This window comes from Streptopelia decaocto (assembly GCF_964273445.1).
Source record: "Streptopelia decaocto genome assembly, chromosome: 2".
NCBI lineage: Eukaryota > Metazoa > Chordata > Aves > Columbiformes > Columbidae > Streptopelia > Streptopelia decaocto.
Window position 1 is genome coordinate 148,412,410 of NC_138655.1, and position 24,789 is coordinate 148,437,198.

The following is a 24,789-nucleotide window of genomic DNA, read 5'->3' on the forward strand; positions in this document are numbered from 1 at the left end:
GCTAGAGTAAACATTTAAATAGCCTATCCTGTATTATAGTTTAATTCAAGAAACAAAGTAGAAAGGCTTGTAGTATTTAGATAATACACATTCAATATTTATATTGAACATTAAGTGCTTGTTATCTTCTTTTATTCATGCAGGTTCCCCCAACACCCAAATGTACAAAATGCACAGTTAAAACTGAGAAACTGCTGTACTGGTGCAAATGCTGTAATAAAAACATTATTTCTACTGATATGAGAAATGCTTACAGAACAACTGCTTACTTCTCTCTTGCTGAGATTCAAAGACCTCTAAATCAAGCTTTTTCAAAGCTTCCTTTGTTCCCAGGTTTCCTTTTATCTCAGTAAATCTTACTCCATTTATGGCATCCCTGTACACCTAAGATGAACAGCTTGAACTCAAGATTAATAGATAAATCTTAGTAGCTGAAAGGGCTACTGCTGGGACTCTGTTGATACAGCCTGGATCTGCTCCTGTCTCAGCCTGATTTTCAACCTAAATAAACATTGTTTACCACGATGAAGCTCTTCTGTACAAACACAAATAATTCCCAAGGAAATTCAGCACAGTGCAGATCTCCACCTGAGCACCACGCTGGCCAGAACCACGTCTGGCCTTCAGCAGCAGTGAGGGCATCTCTCTCTCTCTGAAGTTCCCTCCAATCTGAGATGGTCTGTATCACCATATTAATTAAATCCCACTGTATTAAATCACACAGCATTTAAAATATTTGAGGTTGAAACAGGTTTTCCTACAGTCAATTAAAGGAAATCCTCTCCCTAGACACACAAGCAGCAGGTGTGTCTGGTTTTTTCAGGGTCACCCCAGGATGTGCCAAGAGGTGACAAGGCAAGAAACCAACCTGGTGTGAAATTTTCATATCACAGCTCCTGGCAAGTTTGTTGTCTTCTGTTTGCAAGACTTGATACTGAGGAAGTAACTGGTCTATCCCAACAACAGCAGCTGCTGCTGAGGAAGAACACTTTGCTGGTGTCCTGCCTTTCTGTCATGGCCCCTTTCCCCGACAAAGGGTGCTTCTCCTTAAACCAGCTTCTCTACATGCAAAGAGCAATGAGGCACATCCAGTCCTGCCTGGAGCCGGGACCCCAGCCTGGTCTCTGGAGTCCTCCAGAGCCTGGGCTGCTGGGCAATGGCAGTCAGGGTTCTCTGGTCACCCCTCTCTAGATCCCAGTCCCCGTCGTCTGCTTTGAGGTGAAGGAGGAACTGGGTGTCCAGTGCTGGCTACGCTTCAAACTCATAGAGACAGCAACAGACCCTTCCAGCAGTTCCCAGGGCAACTCTGGCTTGATTGAAAGTGTATCAGCTACTGCTTTGGAAAAGGATGAGGAGTTCAATATACATATTTTTTTTTAAATTAAATGATGGAAATACAGTGTTGTGGCTAGTTGCCCTAGCCAGACAAACTAATAAATGCAAAATTACACTCTGCCTTGCCCTCCCATTTTTAATAAAAAGCTTTGCAATAGTAAGAGGTAATTAAACTGGAAAAACATCCAGGGATGAGGGATTTAATCTGCAACTATAGCAGATCATTATGCCTCCTAGTTCTTGGCAATGTATGCTATTTCCTTGGCAAGTTTTAATGGAGAATTCTTTAAAAAAATAAACACAAATCAGTAAAATGTTTGATGCAGAGAAAGTCTGTAAGCTTAATAGGCTGTATCATATGCAGAGTAGAAGATACTGCACAGCTTTTCAGTGGCATTACGATACTTGTTACACTGTGCTTTTAACCTTCAACATTTTACAAAACAGACTAACCCCAGCACATACAGGGAGCTTTGTTTACATTTTCTCATTTGTAAAAGAGAGATAATGTCTATCAGATAGCGTGGGAATTGGTCTAAAGGTTAGGACTAAAGCTTGGAAACACATTTTCTTTACGCCACTGCAGAGAATACACTGGTTTAAGCATGCAAAGCTAGAGAAAACACATTTGCCACATGCCCCTATAAGTGAAAACACCATGCACGCTTAAACTAAAATAAAAACCAACAAACAATAGCTATCTACAAGAGCAAGTGAAATACATTAAAAGACAGAGGTATTTTTAAAAAGTACCTTCAGCAGAGAATAAAGAGCTATGTTCTCGCAACATTATTCAACTAGAGGGTAACAGTTCAGCCTAGTGTTGCATAAAAATGAACCTGTTACACAGGATGGCTGTTTAACCTTCTCATGCCTCTTTTCTCCATGGACTTACTGTTTCAACAGTTACCTAAAATACCTTTATAGTGGGTTTAAGTCCTAATTCACTGCAAGAAACTGCACTCCAGAATATTTAAACTCATCCACATACATTGTTCAACAGCTGGTTCTTCCTATTTTCAGCTCTTGTTAATATCTATCGTTATTTTACAGTAACGTAAAACGAGTTCTCTGTCCACCTGTAGATATGGCAGTTGCATCAGAGGATGAAGCAAAGGCCCAGGTTAAGGGCAACAAAGACGACCGAGGGCGTCACCCACCATGGCTGGAGGACAGCAGCTGGCCTGCCATTCATTACATACTTTGTTAATGGCACAAATCTACACCAGGTGGGCAGTGAGGAGGGTAAAGCCTGACAGCAGCAGAAAGACACCAAGACAGCAGCTTTGCTGCAGGCCAAGGACAAATCAAACTTGCTTCAGCCCAGCTGGCTTGGGGACCAGCTGCAAGGACACCGTGGTGACAAGTCACTCGCCGCATCATCGACCAGGACACATGGAGCATTTGGGCACCTGGTCCATGACAAGCTTCATGTGTGTGTGACCACTGTGGGAGAGGGGAAGGGTCACACAAACTGCACAGTTTAGTTTATTGCACATGTATAGACCAGGAGGGAACCTACTGCAGTGTTGTTTTCTTGTAATGGGATTTCAGATGACTTTCTTGCCTTGGCAAGACAACTCTTTCTTCACCTAAATGAAAGGTTACCTCAAGAATGTAAAAACCCCAGAAAATCTCAGTTATAGGGGAAAGGAGAATGTTATTCTTTTACTTCTTGTGGGTCACCTATTGTACCAATACTGATCTCCTCCTTTTTGGTGGCCAATAAAGCTGAAGCCACCTCCCTCTCTCCTCAAAGTTCTGGTATTTCTATGAATACCAAAAAGGATAAAGTAATTTTTTTAAAAAACCACACTCTTTCAAACTTCTAATCTTCATAGTGAGTGAAAAAAGGCAGAAGTCAATCCCACATTCACACAGGGGAAGAATTTCTGCAAGAAGTACATTTTGAAGACAAATGGCAGCACTGAGGACATTAGATCCTGAAAGAGTCATGGGGTGGAGAACAAGAGCACAGAATGAAGTTACACACCGTAAGGTTTGTTAGATACTTGCCCTGCATGCAACAGAAGGTACACAATTAGCTGCATAGCAGAAGAGAAGGTAACAGAGACTTAACCAGATGGATTATGTGAAATGTGAAAAAGGAACAAAGACTCCATTTCCTCCACAGAATAACTGAGAAGAAAAATGGAAAGGAGGTGAATGTGGTCAGTGTGGCAAACAAAATGAATGTGTTTACAATCAATTTTGGACACACTGGAAAGTGAAATGATTGCAAAGAGAAAATGAAAGTATATTTCAACAAGGAATGGCTCAGAATGCTGGGCAAAGCATTTGAAAATGTTGTCACAGTGAGGACAGGTTAAGAGTTTGAACACTCTTAATTCCTGCTTTGTCCCCTAATTTTCCCTTTACAAAATCTTTTGAGTGCAACACCAAAAAAGGGAGGCAGCAGACAACAAAATTAGAGATGAAGATCCTTCCCTTCCCCTGGACCCTGAAAAAAGCCCTTGGACGTTTAAAGGATGTGCTGCCTTCCCAAATTCATCACTGCCCTCCCTCTAATCTGACCTCTGTACTGCTCATCTCCCACCACTCTCCTGACACCCACTCCCCACCTTAACATTCAAAAAAGTGCAACCTCAAAGCCTACCAAAGACATCCATCGCTTCTGGTTTACTGACTTGCTCTGCTGGATATGGCTGTTTCTGAAGCCAGCATTTCCAAACAGAGATGAGGTGTGCTGGGGAGCTTAGGAAGGACTAAGAAGCTGGGGGAAAAATGCATCTGGGGGGAGAGGAACGTTTCCTCTTATTATTATTATTATTGTTATTTTCTATGTCAGCATCCAGACTGTGTGGGCTACATAGACTGTGATATTGCCAGTTTCAATAGAAATAGGGATGGAAAAACTAAGATACATATTTAATTATCAAATCAGTAGACCATCTGTATTTTACACTTTAAATACAAGCTAGTTCTGTAGTAAGTTAATAAAACAAAGCAGTCAAAAAAAAGAGTAATCTGTGAGGCTACTCTGAATGTTCCCAGAGTTATTCTAATAACCAAATCTATAAATATTACTGTTTTTATCTGAGGAATATCTAAACTAGCTTTGCAAACATATCAACTTGAAGCAAACTGACTGCTGATTTGAGGAGGTAGAAGACAAGCCCTCCCCTGGATGCTGTGTCTTGCCACAATCCAAAGAGCTTCTTCAATCCTAACAGCTGTTCTATTACAGATCCACACATTTATCCCTTTGCCATTAAAAAAACCCACCCCACACCCAGAAAACTCTTGTAGAATAGTTTAAGCCAGTAGTGGTGGTATTAGTAAGTCAACAATCTTGCTGTCAAAACAAGTTAAAAATTTTCAAGCTGCATTCTTTAAAACCCCAGAATCAAAGCAGCAATAGATAAACTAAGCAAGACCCAAACTGTGATTAACTGACTGTGACACACAGTGAGCTTGAAGTGACATGCAAAGGAAAAAAAGGAAGAAAATGAAAGAAGATACAAACTGAGACTTAGAGACCAGCTTTACGTCCATAGTTTGGATTCTTGAAATTGTTAATAGGGCTCTTGTATATTGGATTTTCTTGCTGAAGTAAAAGAAATGGTCAATGGCGAACAATTCGACAGGAAAAAAGAAAAGTAACATTCTCAACTATCACGGAAGAAAATCATGCTATAGATAAAGAAAAGTGTTAGTAATATTTTTTTCTAACATAGAATTAATTTTCTTAAATAAAAACAAAAGACTTCCCAGGAGATTTAAAAAAATTATTCTCTCATTGAGGATACGTGGGTGTTGACTTGTGCAGAACTGCAGTGAAGGGTTTTGATCAGCAGATTCCTACAATTTCCCAGGGGCAGTGACCCTATAGCCTATGAAAGCCTATAGACCATAGGCTTGTTTTTCTTGCATACTTTCCCATTGACAAGGGGTTGGGAAGATTTCAACAAACCAGTACCAGCCATGGTTTTGTGACCAGTTATTGAAATCTCCCAACTAAACCTGTACAAGATCTCTTTCATAAGTGCAAAATCATCTTCTTCATTTTATATAACAGTGACTTTCATCTTCTAATAAGCATTTTAATAATATGCTGTAAAGTGTGGTACAACTGCAAAGCCAAAAAATTCTGTCACCATCTCATTTTCCCTCTGAAATTTTATTTCAACTGAAGTTACTATAATACTTGCTTGTTTAAGCCAACAGGTACTTCTCAAAGAGAGCTGGGTTTGGGGTTTTGTTTTTTGTTGTTTGTTAGTGTTCAGTGGTTTTGTTTGTGGGTTTGTTTTTTTTATTTTTTTTCTAGTGGTAATACATAACGTTTTAAAGTTGGCTTAAAATAAGTATACTTCTGTTCCTCTGTAGGCCAAAAGGCAGGAATATAATCTCAAATATTTAATGTACGTGAACAAAAATCTTCTGTTCTTCCTCAACTACTGCAGCTTTTATACAGATAAAAGCCTCTCGACTTACCGTATCCCACTTGGCATTCATCTTCTCCTTCTCAAATTTAGCAAATTCTCTTCTGTCATGAATGATCATTAGTAGTTTCCAAATCAGTAATAATGCAAGTCCAATAAGAACAATTCCAGCAACCACACCAGCTACAATGGGAATGATGTCAGGGCCGCTGGGGCATTCTAGGGAACAAAGCGAGGGAAGCATGATTTTATAAAGTGTTAAAGCATCCAAGTGCGCATTACCTTTAAAAATGTTATTTCGTACGAAGCCATTATTTTGAATATTGGACACACGCCAATACTATTTGCCCTTCAAATAATGGAAGTTTTGGAACCTGTGCACCCTGTAACATTCCAGTTTATTTTTATCCGTCCAATTTGTGTTTAATCTTAGCAATGGAACAATTCCTGTTCTGATGAGAAAGTCTACGCACTGCTAACTCCTTAGGCTATTCAATTAGTAATTGTATTTTAAATATGTAAAAGCTCCAAGTCAAAGGTGGCGCTGGAGGAATAAACCAGCTAGAGCACAAATACAGATTAGTAAAACAGACTCTATCAACAGCATTACAGACAATGAGTGTTCATCATTTTACCTCAGCTGTTATTCCTAGTAGCCAATATATATAGAGATAAGTAATAGCTTTGCTTCCGAGACTGGTTTTTTTATTTTTTAAGGATATCTCCTCATCTTGGGAATTGATCTCTTCTAAAATAAAATTTTTTAAAAGGGGTACATCATCTTTGTATAAAAATAAATCTCACTTGTTTTGAAAGTCCCTGATATGTTTGAAAAGAGTAATACAGGCACAAAATCATTTAAGGTGACTGACATAGAAATAACCACCCTCCAAAATGAACCCCAGCTGTTCTACTAATACAAAACTCTCAGTAATCACAAACTGAACAAGAGCTTTTGCAAAGCTCAACTGCAAGAGTCAGAAGCAAATAAATGCAACTCCTGTGCTGTCGATAGGAACGCGGCTTCCCCCAAACTGCAGACCCCTCATCTTGGAGCTGCCTCTGCAGGAGCGAGGGAAGTGGGAAGGGACACGACAGGAATTCCCTGGGAACCAGGAAGGAAGAAATGTCTGCTCCACCCAATCCAGCTCTACCGAACGGAGCCTGTTCCTTCAGCAGTTGTATGGCACGAAACTTAAGGTGCCTCCTGGGGCACAAAGGCTTGATTCAGCTCTTAGCTAAGACCACAGAAGTTTATACACGAAACAAAGGTCAGACCCCAAAAGTGTAGTGCATGCATTGGCTTGTCCTAACAGAAGATGAAGCTCCAGGTCCTCCTCTATAATTTTGACTACATGCTTAGAGAATTTAAAGCATTCTGAATGGAAGAGGTATTTATTTCTAAAGGACACTAACCACTGATATGTATTAAATGCTGATCAGCCAAATGATCAATTCTGACAGTTCCTTGAGTAGAATACAGCACTTAACCTTTCAACACACAAGTAGGGTGTGTATTTTCTATCAGGCTTATAAAAATCAGGAGACCACATGCTGCTAATGCACAAAACCAGAATTTTTGCACTGTTAGATGCAACATGCAGTGATGCAAACTAACAATACTTATGTTAAAAAAAAATGGTAAATTACAGATTGAGCTATAAAAAAAAAAAAAGGGAGAGAAGAATTGTATCAGAAGATTGATCAATTTACTATTGAAGATTAATTAAGCAAAAGGCTTTTCAGACTTGAAGGTACCTCAGTTAAGTAAAAGCAAAGGCTCCCAGAGTGAAATAATTTAAGGAGTTTGCTTCACAGTACACATTTGTGTGTGTGTAAGACTGGTCCCATATTATTAAACAAAAGGAAAAGCAAAAAGCAACAAAACCCCACAGACACCATTGTTTCTAACCTGTAGCACAAGCCCAGCCAAAAACACTGTCAAAAGTTGGATATCTAGGACTTGCTACAAGACAGGTAAAAGAAACCTGCAAAATATAGCAAGTGGAAACATAAATGCTTTAACAAACATACCTATCTGATTTACTTTGTTTTTAAAAAACAAACCCATTTCTGTCAGCCTAAAGGTCTGAAAAGAACTAGATCTAGAGAGACTTATGTTTTTCTGAAGTAACTCAAGTTCCCAACATCCACAAGTCTCGCTCAGAGAATACAGACCCATTTCCAAAAGCATCTACCTCACACAGATCAACCAGGGTGACTTTGTAGCACACAACTGTGTGAATTAACAACAAGGACAAAGGGAGAGCAAGGAACGCTCTGTTCATACCTGGGGTCTCCACCACATGGACGTTGGCTTCACCATTTGAGTTGACAGAATACGTGAAGTAGAACCAGCAGTCGTCAACATCCTTCTCTTTGCAGTGAGACAGCGGATCGGGCTGTCCAGGCTGCGGCAACTTGTCTCGACTTTCTACCAGCGTCATGTTGAAATGCATACATTCCTGAGAACATGTTTCCTTCTTTTCTCCCTTATCGAAAGCTCTGCACTGAACGCAGTCCCTGTGGAAGAACAAATTGGAAGCAATGCCTTTTAATATGCTCACGAAAGATTTCTAGCTTTTAATCTAAAGAATTGTAAAAGAGAAAATGTGGAAAAAAACCTCAACAAATCCAACCCTTTTGCCACAAGGCCAGGAAAAAAAAATAAAGCAAGACACAACTTTTTACCAGTCTATTCTGTACTTCGTGATTAACAAAGCCCCCCTTTAATAAACTCTTCTTTCCCTGGGTGGTAAGGTAAAAACATTTTCAACACCTCCACCTGGAAAATGAATACTCTGAGAGAACACAGTATAGGAACAGAATATTTACAGTGAAACAGTATCTGAGAGACAGGTTAAAAAGAACAAACTGAGTGACAAGCTTTACAGTAAGATTTCACTCTGAATAACTCACTGACAGAAGCCGGCTGAGCAGGATTTTGATACTAAAAAGACTGTGCGGAAAGAAAGCCTTGAAGTCATCTGCACAAAGCCAGGACTTGGCCCAGCCGCTAATCATAAACTTATTTCAAAGTTTCCATTCAGAAAATGCTTGGTTTCCACAAACCTGGATTTCCAAAGGCAGAGATAAAAATTCCATTGGCTCACACAAATCTAGGTTGAGTTTTTGACTGTCAGGATAGTTTGACTTTTTCAAGAGTGTTTCAGAATAAAAGTTTTAAGCAAAAGGTTTAGCTGAAGTTTTAACTGCTCTGGAAATGGTACCATATATATATACTTTTGTTACAACAATTTTAAAAGGTCAAGATGATAGGACTTTACAGCCTGTCACATTATATACCTGTGTTCTCCCCAGCTCTGTAGGAGGCTGGCTGTTGATAACTGTATGTGAAACAGGGGAAAGCTGTCACCTGCCCAAGTCAATCTGAATGCTTAAAATGACTCAACATAATGTACACATTTCCATGCCTAACAAAAAATGGCAGGGAAAGAATCTAAGAAATAATTTGCCTACCTGGAAGCAACCAAAATAACATATGAGCAATGTTTTGTTTGTAATTATCAATTCTCACCCAACTTTTACTGTCTAAAGGGATGATAAGATAAAATGTCCCTGCATTTCAGGATAAAATAAAGCACAGTATCAAAAGCCTCATTTAAAAAATTCTGCACGTGTAAATACCACAAACTCAAATACACAGAAGCTGGGATTTGGTTTTCTAGGTACTTACTTGTGCTCTGCACAGACACCAAGGCAAGTCTGACACATTTCACATGTGGGGCCTTGGAATTTTGGATCTGTACAGTTACAGGTCCCACATTCGCAGGTTCCTCTTCCATTGCAGATCTGCCCATTAGACGCCATACACGGCAAGGTATCCAAAGAGCAATCACATGCACTGCCAGTGAAGTTGGGGAAACACTCACACACTCGGCATTTGCAGATACCGTTTCCTGTGTGTTGAAAAGATATCACAGTGAAATGAAGTCTAATATAAAACACAAAATTTGTGACCGTAAGACAAACTTTCACCATCTGAGGATGGATACTGGGCAAAGAAAACACTGGTGGTGCGATAATGAATGTAGAGCTAGAAAATAAATTTTTAGCTCCTTGAAAAACTACTTACAGGCATTTAACCCCTTTTCCCATTCTACATTTGGATTTCCTTTTGTAAACAAAATAACAAGACTAGGGAAGGCTGATCAAGAAGAATATAATGTGATAGCCCTGTCTGCTGGGTGGAGTGCACTACAGCACTGCTTCAGTTCACCATGTTGTATGTACATAGGTGCACTGATCACTGCGGTCTTTGTATCTATCACTACATAAATTTATAAAGCAAGACCTAAAGAGATGAGGAATGCACAGACTTAGACTTTACAACACAGAAAAATGAAACACCTTTGGGTGCCTAGAACACCACCATTCAGCTGCTGTACTTCTGACCTCATCCACCCAACCAAACTTTATGCTCCTTACACTCCCGACACAGCAAACAAGACACCTGTATCTCCAAAGGGTGATCTGGGTGAAATGGAAAGATCTTCAGCTACATCCCTCCTCCTCCATCGAGAATAAAGCATTTAGGTCAATACTTATCTGTCACTGTATGATTTGGAACACCACCACCATTGCTCCTATTCTTTGTGGAGCTGGTGAGCAATTGTGTGTCCTGAGCAAATTGGACTGATGATGCTCATAATTCAGTTAAAGCTTAGTGGCTTCTCTGTTTTATTTTTGTATCACATTCAAAACTGAGGTAGTAGTTACACTTCTACCAGGTATTTCCATGTGAAAAACAGCCTAGGGAAGTTACAGGACAAAAAATACATGCAGCAAGATAATTTAGACACTGCCTGCTGGAGGATTTTCTAATCTACTTTTGATTTCAGGAATTAATTGCCAGTCTTGTTTCAAGCCCTTAAGGTGTTTCTCTGTATCCTGGACATTCTAATCTTCTCTTACCTTTCAGAACAGTCTCAAGATAGCATCTCAATAGTATCTTGTCAGGCACAGAGTCAAGTGCTCACTATTACAAGTAAGCTGAGGTCATTATCTCTTTTTATTGACACAGTGGTTACACTGAGCCAGTATAACATTATAATCTCAGGCTAGTTGTCTTTACTGTAATACCTGAGGGTAATTCGGTAATAAACAGCAGAAGTCAAGTTCACTTCACATCCTTCCTGGAGTTGTGATTCAAGGACGGTGACATGTTTTAACGTACTATATGTCACGATCACAGAGAGCTGTTTTATTAATAGACATTTCCAATCACCAAATCTGTGGATATTCTCATCTCTGTTACCAAGCAGCTATGATCTATAAGCTCAGTATCACTGCTGTACAGGGTGGAGTTGACAGACTTGTAAAGAGCTGGCCAGCTTTGCCGGCAGAAAACTCTGAAGTAGTTTCTCACCTCCACAAATCAAACCATTTGATCGATCACAATTGAAGTTGTCACATTCACAGTATTTGCCAGAATACACTTCATTGGTGTTTTCTCTTTTCTTGCATACACATTGTCCACAAATGCATTCTCCATTGTTACTGCATATTTCTGTACTGTTCTCCCTCCTGCAGTAAGCATCCATATCCTCGCTATTTACTTCATCTGTACTACATTCACACAGTCTTCCTATACGTCCTTCATTACATCTGGAAGGTAAAAGCACAACTGAAAATTATAAACTTAAAAGTCATACAATAAAAAGACCACAAAAATAGCACAAAGAACAGTAGTAAAAGTGACCATTCTCTCAAGGAATATTCTGAATTAAACTTCAAATGCGATTCCAGCTGACATCTACGTAGGCATTCTTGCTGGAGCAAGCTGGACTACGTTGCTCCTCTGCTGATTACTTGTTCCAGATGAGAAACTACAAGTCACCTCCTCTAATTACATTGCCACAAAATCACTATTAATCCCTCTCTCATGTGACACAACAATAATTATTTTTAAGCGACAAGAACTGTTCAGTGTAGCTGCTGTCATCTTCCAACGAAAAGATTTTCCACAAACAGCAATTAGGCAGGAGAGCAGCTGATCTTCAGAGCTGCTGAGCTGAGATCTTCGGGGATCTGCACTTCTCATTACCAAGGCTAAATTACGGATCAACAAGTGGAGGTCGTTCTTGTTTCCAGCAGTGACTGAGAAAACGTTATGGAGCATGGATCAGAGACAAGGGTTCCCTCAGGAAACTGCTGCTGCTGCCAAAGGCCAAGGCTGCTCTTACTCACAGGTCTGTTTTCCCCCACCTGAAATCCTGGGGACACCAGTGATAGTGATACAAACTTTAAGGAGTCTTTCTACACAAAGATGGGAAAAGCAGTTCTCCTTACTTAAAGGGAACACCAAAAACTGACTGCAAAATGGAGCAATGGATCATAAATACTGGATACAAAGTGGCTTATTCCTCAACTTGCAGAGCACTAAGCAGTTAAGGGGCCACATCTCAGTCTGTCAAACACCTTGTCAACTACCACCACCAGCTTCACCAGGCAGATCTTAGAGAACTTTTGGTATAGGATGAACTAAGAGTGACATCAGTATCTGTGGCTTTATTTTTAATACCTCACATATTAAACCATGAGAAATAAGAATTCTAGATTTTATTTCAGTTACAGTTCACTGAACAGGAACCAAAACAGTTTTATAAACGTCCTGGATCTTGTTTTCCTAGAGATGATCTTAATTCCATTTGGCTCTTACCTTCTTATCTCAAAAGCTTCCAAGAAGAAACAGTTTTCATTTTTGCTGTAGGTTTCTGGGGTGAAGGGGTGGGAAAGGCTTAAACCTTGACTTACTAGGTTTATCTTCAACCAGTCAAAACTGAAACTCCAAGATTCTGCTCTGCTTTCATGGTGTGTAACTCCAGAAAATCCAGTATCATTTTACTAAATTTTCAAATATGTAGTAAGGAATATATGTGTAATCTAACTCCTGTGATGGGCAATTATGGATATTTCAAAGGCATAAGTACACAAAAAAAAAATTAGATGTACGCTGAAAGATTTACAGATCCATGCAATTAGAAGAAACATTGTAACGAGACCTCAAAAGGTTAGAAATAAAGCAGGAAAAAGACATGGGGATGTCATGCAAAATAAAAGGTGGTTGTTTTATTATGACTTCTCGCTCCTTCCTGCTGTGAAAGAATTGGTCCTAGTAAGGGCAGGAGATCCTATCTAAAGACTAGGAAGCTTTTGAATTTCTCAAAAATCAACAGACCTCACATTACAAGGATATAATTAGACTGAATACTTGCAAAAACGTCACAAAGTAATCCCATTCATTTTGTCCCATTAATCCATAATTTTGCCATATTATATGGACCTCAAAATTAAATAACAAAACCCCCACAAAACACAAGCCAGAAAAAGCAGTAAGACCTATATCCTTTAAAGGATTGTCTCAAGGCCAAATTTGAAATCTGACTTGTGCAATAGTGCAAGATCAATACTACAGATTCCAGCATAGGGATTATTTGCAAAGATAAGGTATTATGTCAAAATATCCTAAAAGAAATAGGTCTGCAACAGTAATTCTTGTCCTTTCACAAACAAAGTTAGTAAAACTGAGTAAAACCTAATTAAGGAAACAAAGGTCTTCCTTATATTTCTCTTTTGCACAAATAAACAAAATACCTATCTATTTACCTGCAGGCACCACATTCAAATGTTCCATTTCCTTCATGGCAGGCTGGACTATTGGGTTCTCCTTCACCTTGACACTGACATTCACAGATGAACTGGAGATTAATTTCCACTTCTTCAGTGAATCCCAGTGGTTTAATTTTAATTGTTTCGTTTTGTCCTTTCTTTGGACATTCATTAGCTGTTACATTAATCTCAAATTTAACCTGCAAAGAAAAATAAACAGAGTGCCACATTACTAAAAGGAGTTTTGTCTGTACTATTAAAAAATACTGAATGTTGGGACACTTAAAATTAATTTTGTATTTGAGTAGCAGCACAAATACTGTAAGTTACCTCATCTCCAATTGAAATGTTAGAACATTTTCTCCCATCTTCTTGTGTGTCATTCACTCCATTCTTGCAGAAAGACTTATAACTGATGGTCACTCCTTTTGGTAGTTTACTGTTTTCCAGGATAACCTCTGAAGAAAGGGACTAAACCAATAGTTATTAGCTAACTTTGGACTGAGTCACACAAGCATTTTGCTGAAAGAAAAACACTATACAACCATAGACAGTTTAAGTGCCAATGCCATGGTCACTCTGGAATGATGTAAAATCCAATGTGCTGAGAAACCTCAGCCCAGGGCTGCCCACAGTCAGGCCGTGGTGACCCCTGCTCATGGCTGAACCCCGTTATACAAGGTCAGGGAAGGTCTCCACGGGTGTTGGAGGCACTTGTTTGCACCATGTGCTCCAAAGGAGATATGGAGCTCATTTACACAACACAGCAAGGAAGAAAATATTTTGGAGCCAAACCCAGGAGTCCCTGAGGTTGATGAAGACATTTTCTTTGGCGTTAAGAGGCTGAAAAATAGCCCTTTTCCATGAGGAAGGAAGGCAAAGACCCAAAGATGCTGAAGAAACAGTATGCATTTTGGTTGTGGATTTCATTTTTTAAAAAGGGAAAACATGGATGGTAACTTCTTTCCATAATGTTTTCAAGTGGTTCTAAGAATGTATCTTTCTAGTCATCTAACCTCTTATTGCCATAGCGTCCAAATGGCTAACATGATTTTACCACAATGGTGGTATATTTTCAGTTTAGTACACTAATGTCCTATTTCGCAGAAAATAATAAAATCTACCTTGGACTATCTGCCTGAAAAACTCGTAATAACTTAGAAGCAAGAAAAAGTAATACAACCCAAATAAAATCAGAACTTACATTGTATGCATCAATGATCAGCTGGATCACATTGCTGGAGTTCGAAGACAACGTTCCCACTGCTGATTTTGGTATCAGATTTTTCAGTTCCTTTCAATATTTACAAAAGTAAAAGGAAAATTACAGTCTTACTATCAAAGAAAGTATAACTTGTACTAAAAATATCTGTATGGACATAAAATGCTTTAGCGGATTAACTAGTCAAGATCAAGTACTTGAAAAAAAACAAGGCTACAGTGTTGCTAGTGCTTTTCATGATTTTTGAGATTACACACAGCACTACTAATATAAACAAACATCCTGCCCTCTCTTCTCCTTTGCATTTTTATATTCAATTTGGTAATAGAATACTGAGACCTCATCTTGCACAAGTTGACCACATACAATATATCCTCAAGATCTTAAAGAAGAACTACACTTTCAGTGCATTGAAGATAGGCAGATAAAATATGATTTCCAAAAAAAGAAAAAAACATTTAATATAGTTTAAACCCCTCTCCCCAAAAAACAAAAACCACCTTGTTAGGTTAAAACGAGGAAAAATATGCATCTCTTTACACAGTCATTTCCTATTTCACAATCACATCCAGCAGTTTAGTTTATTTTAAACATGAGGAATATAAATAGACCACAAAGGACAAAACACATTCTTTCATAAACATGTCTCTTGATTCAGTGTCCACACCCTCCTCAGCTATTTTGCTGTAAAAATATTCATAAAAATTAACACTTCAAACATGTTCTCCACTCCCTCCTACCTACAAAGGATAAAGAGGGGCAAGGGGCACTTTCTCCTTGGAAATTACACACACACAGAGTATCAATTTTAACAAGTCAAAAAAGGCTTAATAGTAAAAAATGTGAGTAGTAAAACATTACTTCCATGATCGTTTATTTCCATTATTAAGTAATTTTAATTATTTTAGAGCAAATCTGAGTCAGTCTTAGTGCTTGAGGGGAAAAAAGTACAGAGATCAGAAATGTGTTATTTATCTTTACCTTATAAACTGCCTGAAACTCTTCAGTAACAGCAAAGATTGTCTGAATATTGTTCTCACTAAGCTTCTGTACCAAATGAGCAATAGAGGGATAATCCTGTAAAAATCAAGCATAAAATGCCATTTCAATTTGGGACATATTGCTAGAAAACAATCAGAAACACTTGGACATCATACAGACGATTCACCTTTAGGAACAGCTGTGTGACTTGTACCCAGCCAGCTTATGCCACAGTTCTAAAGCAAAACAACCTCTGAAAACATGCACTGAAAAGATTCCATATATGCCCCATGAAGACAGGTGTTTTTTCACAATAACATTATCATATTCCTTGCCACTTAAAGTCTCCAGGTTAAATCCCTAATCAAAATGTCCTCAGAAAATTATGTTTGGTAGTTTTCCATGACTTATCTCAGTGAAAACCACTACCTTTTGCACTATTTCATAAAAAAAAAATAAGTCTGTTTTATTTTAGGTTACTCACTTAAGCTTTACGAAGTTTGTGTGTTCACATATTCCTAAAGTTATTGTATTTATGCCATCTAGCAAATGTTTTTCTTTTCACCTTTTATGTGATCTACCTATTAATAAACCATTAATACAATGTTGTTAAGCATACTTTTACTATAAACTTTACATCATAAGATTTCAAGCAGTCTTAAACTAGCCAAGAAGGTCTGTATTTTACAGTATTTTTTTACAGTAGTAAAATGCTTCTGAACACAAAGACTAGCAAAATGACAAAATAAAAGGACAGAGCTACCACAGTTGGACAGTGGACATGCAGGATTATTAAGTATTAAAAAGGTTAAAAATCAACAACACAAATCACAGTGTTAAAGTTGCCAGTTCTTGAAATTTTCCAATTAAGACTGGATAAATTCTTGCACATTTGCTTTAGTTCAGCTAAAGTCACTTCATGTAATACAGAGGTAAAGTTCAAGAGAGGCAGCAGTCTGAAACTATACCAGATGATCTACTGCGTTTTTGAGCTTAAGCATCACAAAATATTAATTTCTCTAGAAGATGATGCAAAGACTTACATAGTAGTGGCTCATTGTGTACATATTATTTTCCAGATGACATTTCCCATCATTTGGTAAAACAATTCCGCCAAGTTTACCGTCTCCTGCAAAGTGAAATCCAGCATCTGTGGAAAACACCAGTAGTCTTGTAACATTTCTCCAGCCAATTTGTTCCTTGGGAAACAAAGAAATGGATTTTTGGTATTTTGCACTGATTTATTTTACAGCAGTGGTGATCAACACTTGAGAGATAAATGCATGAAAAATCAGACAGACTTAGGAGAAGTCATACTGCAAAAGCAACACCTTGGAAATCACATAATTCACTCAAACCCTAAAAGCACTTGCATTTCATTAAATGTCTGCTCTAACACATCTGCTGTAGGACTTTCACCAAAGGCAAGAAACATTCTTTTTGAGATGTACCTTGGTCTGTTCAGTTCTCAGAGCATCTGAAGATCAAGAGGGTTTTAGAAATCAGGCATGTCAGGCCAGCTCTTTGATGCCCCCAAGTTGGCCCCTACGTCACCACCACACAGACCGAGCACAGAGGACAATGTCGGTGTGCTGAGCACCGCGGCATCCTTGAATCAGAAGGTTTTGGCTTGCCCAGTGTTAGGCTCTGAAGAATCATTAGGCTTTACCAATCTAGTCCAGATTTGTCATCACGTGCTGGATTTGGTCAGGATAGAATTAATTTTCTTCATAGTAGCTAGTATGGGGCTGTGTTTTTGATTTGTGCTAGAAACAGTGTTGATAACACAGGGACATTTTTGTTATTGCTGAGTGGTGCTCACACAGCTTCTCATCCCACCCCACCAGTGAGGAGGCTGGGGATGCACAAGTATTTGGGAGGGGACACAGCTGGGACAGCTGACCCCAGCTGACCAAAGGGATATTCCATACCATACGATGTTGCGCTCAGCATATAAAGCTGGGGGAAGAAGAAGAAAGGCGGGGAACAACTGGAATGATGGCATTTGTCTTCCTGAGTCACCCATAGGCATAATGCAGCCTGAGTTTCCTGGAGATGGCTGAACACCCGCCTGCCCATAGGAAGTGGTGATTGAATCCCTTGTTTTGCTTTGCTTGCGTGCACGGCTTTTGCTTTACCTATTAAACTGTCTTTATCTCAACCCACGAGTTTTCTCACTTTTACTCTTCTGAGTCTCTCCTCTCATCCCACTGGGGGGTGTGAGCGAGCGGCTGTGTGGTGCTTAGTCACAGGCTGGGGTTAAACCATGACAAATCAACACAGTTTGCCAGAGAACTGCCCTTTTTCACTGTACTATGAACATCCTCACCCACAGCTGCAGGGTCTAATTCTATAACCTGCCTTTTCCTATTTTTAAAAATTATTCCAGAGTTGAAGCCCCAGTTAATATAAGGGGAGAAGGTGATAAAACTGGTTATTTGTGTGACCTTTTTGTCACATAAAGTAAAAAGCAACAAAAAGCCCCAGAATACTTAACACTGTACTTTTAAAATAAGACTTCTGATTGTTTCAGAAAGTCCTCATTCCATTGATCAACAGTACAACAATATGGTAACAAAACAGTAAACCTGGGTATCACTTTTGTGGGAGTCCATGTTGTATAGGTGCATACAATGTTCTATCAGGCTACAGAAACATCAAAGAAGAATGCAGTGATCTAGATCAGATCTTGAAAAGAAACAAAAATCAGGTTTCCATCTACTTCTGTCTGAAGAGCTAGTTGAAGTTACAATTTACCAGACAATTCTGAAACAACAAGAAGCTTCAAAATAACTTGAGAATAGTTGCTTACTCTGGATTTTATACACTTTTGAGCAGAATTTGACTCTTCTTTTAGAGCAAACTTAGAAACTTTATCTTTGGAATGCATCTATCTGCTGCAAACACGACTTCTAATGGGCACTTTCACACCTCCTGGTTTCATTCGCTCATTAGAGGTCTCTACAAGAGACAAACACACGTATCCATGCAGTCTGCCTAGTTGACCTTGTCTTGCTAGCGTGAGATGACGTGTTCACACGTTAGCCACCATAGAACACACAAAGCCTGTATTGAAACAATTTCATCTAACAGAGCAGTGAAGAAAATGAATAACACTTACCCCACAAACTGCAACCTGCATGATCGCATCAAATCCACCTTCAGGAGAATCTAAGTTCCCAGAAATGTGCTGTTTACCTACAAGTTCATTGAATTTGTTTCCTTCACTGGTAAGGCTAAGCACATTTTTATAGCTAAATGGACTTGTACAGTTCTGGTCACCTGTACAAGGATTTCTGAGTTTGGCTGGTGTTGTACTTATATATGGCATCACAGTTTTCTCCACAAAAGAGCCAAAGCCTAAGATAGAACAACAAAAACCCTGTAAGTTAAAGAGAATTCAATTCTTCATTATGTCATGATACAATAGAATGCAAACGCATTCTAGCTGAACTGACATCAGAAATAGCTCTCATACTTGTTTACGTTCCACTTTCTCCATCAACACCAAGCACTCTTTATGTTCCTCGATAGGTTCCATGTATTAGAACATCTGCCATAATACTGCTAGTTTTAAAAAAATTACACTTCATATGTTATCACACGAGAAACATCGGGAAGGAAACTTTTTTTTTTTAGAATAGGCAAATCTTTCTTACCAATTCGGAAGTCTGATGTTATTTTTTCCATTTCTAACATCAGAGCCGTTCCGAGACTCTTCACATTCTCTAAATCATCTTTCATAGAATAGGAGAGGTCCATAAGATAATAAAGGTCAATGGGGTAGTCTTCAGCTCTCTTAAATTTTAGTGAAAATGTTTGAGGTTCCCCTGTTTCAGAGATTAAAAGAAAACCAGAAGCCATTAAAAATTCCACAACCACACTGGCAAGAAAAATGCTCTTTAAGGGAAATCTTTGAAATACTGATGGAAGTTTTGAACTAAAGGTGAGTGATTTTTTTCTGCTGCTAATTGAAATGCTTAACATCAAATTATGTTGAAAAAAAATAAGATGAAAAAATTCAATAAGTATTTCTTTCAGATGTCCAACTACATACTTCCAAGGTGTTCTACCTCCCCATAGAAAATTCTCACTGCCAGAATCAAGACACCCTTAGTTGCTACAATTTCAAACCTTGATAACTGCAATAATTTTAACAAGGTTTCTGTAAGGCCTATTAGCGCAAATTTTCTATATTTGTTCGCATCCAAGATGACCCCAAAAATTCTCAGTGCTTAGTTTAAAAAAATACATTTTTAAAAATAGGTTTGTAGAAGAAAAATCATTTCTGGATAGAATATTTCAAGTTAGTTTGCATCAAATACAGGCTGAGAGCACAGAAATAGCAGATAATTGCAAGCTACTGTTCTTTGCAGTTGTAAGCCCAGATCCCAAGTTTTGCCAACAGAAGCACGTACTCTCACCCTGATGTTGAAAGCCACTGCAGGAAAATTACCCCTACCCTGCACAATGGAAAAGTATTATTTTGCCTATTATACAGGAAATAAGGACGAGTATTAGATTTTTTTTTTCCTCTACCCCTCTCAGTCACTGAAATTAAATGGCGATATTGCTGCTGCTCAAGTCTGCTTAATAATTAACAAACATTTGCTTAACACGAGCAGAATTCGCAAACTGGGAAAGCCATTCAATAGGCAAAGGGAATAGCATATGGAACACACAGTAGGCAGCATGGTTTTCATCAAAAAATAAAAAAGCGAAAAGCTTTAGATTTTCCTTAGCTGCTGTTTAAAAGAGCCTGTGCAGACAGCAGATATCCCCTTCTGCAAGCACACAGTCCCTGATCAGAGACCTTGCGACCAAGACAAGTACTTATAACAGAGTAATAATCTTTTGGCTAATGAGGTTCTGGTTGCCCAGGTCCCTCATATGTTGTGATGAACAAACTTCTGTGTCAGAGGGACAATAATTTGGTTTGAATTTGAAGCTTCTAATTGCACATTAGAAATAAATAGGGGCAACACCAAAATTACAAATTAACTTCCCCTTTGTTTCCTTACCATGCTGAGCTTCCTCAGATCATCTTGCAATTATTAAGGCAATTACCACCAAGCAGCTGACCCCCAGTACAGGCTCTTATTCCAGGTAAATACGAAGTACCTGTTGAATGTGTTTGCAGTACCCAGGAACTGCCCTTAAGGACAATCTCCATTATGCTCAAGTACTGTATGAGCTACTGGATTTTAGCCCTGTTTTTTTTTTCCCTTATTTGAATTAAATGAAGTTATCTTTAGTGGCTGGAAACGGTACACAACTCCTTTGTTCTCATTACTGTAGTTTTGTGTCCACATCTTTAGCCTCTGGAAAGTAATTTTATGTAGAAATCCAAAAATATTGCTGCATAACTACAATACCAACCAGTTCAGACACCCTCCAATCCCTTTCTGATATCTGTACCAATCCATGTATCTATTTTCTCAGAAGTTCTATTGGATACAAGTGATAATATCTAACCTTTTATTTAAAAAAAAAAAAAAATCAAACAGTATTTGGAATATCTAAATTCCTAAGACCTGAACGGCTCTGCTATCATTCAGGTTAACTGAAAAATTGAGTTTCTGAAACAAAAATGGTTACACATTCAAAACAAAAAATGCAGATGTGGTGGTGACAGAAAAATCATCTAAAGACCAGAATGAAACTGTCCTTACCGACTCTTAGTTTCAGTACTAATTTTTGGGGCTGGATCTGTGTAATGTCCTCTGGTTTCAGCCTCTCTGCAGCACCTATCTTACGATTTGTTACTTCTTTATCTTCAAGCACTTGTTTGCTACCTCTGGGATTTTCTATATCTTCCATAGGACAGCCTTTACTCTTCAGTGCTGCCAAGTCATCACATCGTGCAGATGTTGGTTCTCCTTCTTGTAAAAAGTCCTAGAAAACACAGGCAAGAGTATGCAGGTTACAGCTATCTGTAATTTGTTATACTCTAGCCATAATGAGAAAAAAAAACCAGCTTGTCAAAAATGTTAAGTTCAGTAATAAAGCACATAGTCCTGAAATATGTTAAATTATAATAAATACATCAGTGACTACTATTTAGTCCTAGAGTTTGCACCTACTTGTACTTGTATCTATGTATAAGATGTAAGCAAGATGAAAGAAAAGAAACCACAATGTCACCCTCTGACAAAAGCAGAACATCCTTTGAAATCGGCTACTCTAAAAGTGACAGCAGATGGAAAAAGCTCTCATCTACACATAGCTGTCAATAACATGAATCTATTTGTACAGCCTGCTTGGCAACTACCCTCCCTTTTAACCTTCTGTTTTTATTTTTGTTTTTTTGAAAGACTAATTAAAGATTATGTAAGATTATGTAAGCGTACCTAGGTACTCCACAACAAAATAATGGCAATATGCTAAGAGAGCAGGGAAAAGACAGACATTTCCTCTTTTATTCAGGGGCAATTCAATCAAAAAGTAAGATCTATAAGTAAAACCAGTAAGTTACTTTGTTCTGAGCAACAAATTACCATTACCTCAAATCTAAAAAGAGCTCTAACCATAAACACAAACAAATAAGGCTTCTACAAAAAAAATCTGACAGCTTAAGGCCAAATTTTAAAGTCGAGTCAGTTTACTAAAAATGTCTGAAGTTTACAAGCTCATTTGGGGGACAGTAAGCAGGTAGTAAATGGAAATAAATATACATTATTATCTTCTTATTAACCAACTGAAGAAGAGCTGTAGAAAATTTTTTTTGTTTCTAACCTGAAAAAGGTGCTTCAGCATATACCAGTTAAGTCATACAATTTAAGATTATCTTACATCATGTATTTCCTGAATTTAATTTTTAATTGCATAAGAGAACACTTTTTAAATATTTCATAACGAAAAAAACAACCCACCCACACAAACCAACCTCCTACCCCTCAAATCTACCAACAACAGAAACTAAACTTTGAACATCTTTCTTTTATAACGAAAACCTTCAATCTCTTCCCCTACTCCACCTAAATCTAAAATTAGCTCTTACTCTAATGTCACTGGAAGAATATAATTAAGCATACCCAGACAGATTCCATGTTGGAATGATTTTAAATAACTATGAGGCAGCCGGCAGGGTCTACATACACTCACTATTTAGACAAGTGGAAGTAAACACATTGTGAAAAGCAATTCTGCACAAACCAGGACATCAGGAAAGCAGTAGTATCTGAATTTTTAGGTAAAAGTAGTAATAAATTGAAGAGCAATAGGAAACTACCATTAAACAAAACAGACAAATATATACATTAAAAATATTTACACAAATTTGAAACCAAGGGAGAAAAAACAAGCCATAAAAGGAACTTTCCAACACTTACTGTTTTTTTACACCAGCCACAGTTTGGTCCTGCTTGTATACATTCACCACATGATTTTGCATTAGCTTTTATACAGTCACTTCCACCTAGCAAAGAACACACATTTGTCACTTCATTTATAAAAAGGTGCTAACAACATTAGAATTTTCATTTGTTTCATTCTGGGATTGTACACTACGTTCTAAATACAAACAGGTTATTAACAGGAGATATGACTGACATTGCCATTAGCACTTGTCTGACAATGACATATTTATCTACATAAGTAACTACTAAGTACATATAGTTTTAAGGCAATATTAAACTACTGAAATGAAATCAAGTGACTTACCTTGCTGAGCAAATCCATTCCATATCAAGCAGCAGAGGACACCAGCCCATGCGAGCAGTTTTAATTTAGTCTGAAATACATAAACAGAAGACCAAGTTCTATGATTTTTCTTAGCGAGTAAGCAGACGAAAAAAAGTTGCATGAAACTGCAGACATCTAACTGTGTTTCAGAGGAGATAAGCAACATGGAGCAGATGGAAACCAAATGATCTTTGCTCTACCAGCCAAACAGTTTTGCTCTCATACAACCATGTTTGTGGGCTAAACTTTGTATTTAGAAGACATGAAACAGGGCAGCTTCTTAAATTATTTTAAAATACACTTATGTTAGGTAAACCTGCAAGCCGTGAGAAATTCGGAAACACTGTTCAGCTGGGGGGAAGGGAGGGGAAGAACCCAAACCAATCTATTGGCATCTTATGAAAACATATTTATGTTCTGTTACCAGAGATTTCTAAACAAAGATACCACAGAAATACAAGACAGAAATGGAATTTCTCTATTCAAGTCTCTGTTTAATTTAAACTTCAAGGCCCTTAAAGAAAAAAAACACTGTACCTGTAGTTCAGTGTTGCAAAACTTAATAAAAGCCTGACACAAAAAATAAATACATATGAACCATATAATGTATAGGCTTTGAGATAAGATTTGAATGCTTATAAACAACAATTTAAGGTTACTGACTTTTAATTTTCCTTAATTATTGGTGAGACTTCACTTAATACTCCAGAGTTAGGATTACACTCTATAAATAGCTTTCAAATAGACCATTTTTTTCTAAATTTTTTCTACTCTAATAGTAGGTAGTCAGCAAGTCTGTTGTCACATCTTTGAAATTTTGGTACCACTTTAAATTCCATTTCTCTTTTATTCATTACAAGAATTCTGGACCCATGGACCCTGGCTGCTGATTTCCTTGGTCATCCTAAAATGTTATTGCTAATTAAAGCCTTTCCATTCGTTCTGAAAACACCAATATTCTTAATAACTTTTTGTTCTAAAAAATAACTTGCAATATAGCCAAGAAAAAGTAAATTTGGCAGTCTTTTAAAATCAACCTGTCATTTTCTGGAAGAAATACTATTACTCATATGAATTAGTAGCGAAGTGAGCAATGCTTAAATTAGCACAGCAGTTGAGCTTTGGTTTTCCCACACTGATTTAGGGTCATTCATAATTACATTTTGTACATCCAGACCTAACAGAGAGTGGACAACTGCTCTAAAATCTAGTGGAGAAGGTTTCAAACAGAAGCCAACCCTTTGCTAACAAATTGTATCTGAAACCAACATGAGACGGTTCATTTTTTTCTGAGAAATCATTTTGGGCTGTTCTTTAGGGGCTGCTGTAGCTGGAAGGCAGAGGGGAGTTTAGATGCTGGAGAATTAAGAGAATTCACTGTGGAGAGACTTTGCTAGATGTGATGCACATAAGAAATTACTGTTTAAAAACACAAAGAAAAACTGAACTGCAAATTACACCTTACTAACTTTTGAGCATTACTTATCACACCTATCTAATTCAGATTCTTCCCTCTGCTGATCACTGCAGAGG

General features: G+C 38.0%; 2 protein-coding genes across 15 annotated transcripts in view; one reads left to right on the plus strand and one right to left on the minus strand.

Moving 5' to 3' along the window:
- LOC309435708 (uncharacterized protein) overlaps window positions 1-4,816 on the plus strand; it is a gene marked incomplete at its 5' end in the record, with an annotated part of 63,717 nt that extends 58,901 nt beyond the window's left edge. For 9 of the 13 annotated variants that reach the window (XM_082044320.1, XM_082044329.1, XM_082044330.1 and 6 more), the window contains one exon: window positions 144-4,816. Coding sequence is in view for 2 of the 13 variants with exons in the window: in XM_082044327.1 (XP_081900453.1) it covers window positions 2,421-2,545 (125 nt within the window). The remainder of the gene's footprint in view (window positions 1-143) is intronic. The other 4 variants (XM_082044333.1, XM_082044336.1, XM_082044327.1 and 1 more) reach the window with 1 other exon arrangement.
- The window catches only part of ITGB1 (integrin subunit beta 1), a 45,086-nt gene that overhangs the window by 1,614 nt on the left and 18,683 nt on the right, over window positions 1-24,789 (minus strand). Inside the window, exons 2-16 of one of the 2 annotated variants that reach the window (XM_082044318.1) lie at window positions 23,236-23,305; window positions 22,905-22,990; window positions 21,246-21,468; window positions 19,233-19,403; window positions 18,695-18,933; window positions 16,617-16,772; window positions 15,574-15,669; window positions 14,575-14,664; window positions 13,701-13,841; window positions 13,368-13,570; window positions 11,128-11,366; window positions 9,436-9,658; window positions 8,029-8,261; window positions 5,791-5,957; window positions 4,823-4,903 (exon numbers count right to left, since the gene is read on the minus strand). In XM_082044318.1, coding sequence (XP_081900444.1) covers window positions 4,829-4,903; window positions 5,791-5,957; window positions 8,029-8,261; window positions 9,436-9,658; window positions 11,128-11,366; window positions 13,368-13,570; window positions 13,701-13,841; window positions 14,575-14,664; window positions 15,574-15,669; window positions 16,617-16,772; window positions 18,695-18,933; window positions 19,233-19,403; window positions 21,246-21,468; window positions 22,905-22,990; window positions 23,236-23,305 — 2,412 coding nt within the window. In that variant the 3' untranslated portion in view covers window positions 4,823-4,828. The remainder of the gene's footprint in view (window positions 1-4,822; window positions 4,904-5,790; window positions 5,958-8,028; window positions 8,262-9,435; window positions 9,659-11,127; window positions 11,367-13,367; window positions 13,571-13,700; window positions 13,842-14,574; window positions 14,665-15,573; window positions 15,670-16,616; window positions 16,773-18,694; window positions 18,934-19,232; window positions 19,404-21,245; window positions 21,469-22,904; window positions 22,991-23,235; window positions 23,306-24,789) is intronic. The other variant, XM_082044319.1, reaches the window with a different exon arrangement.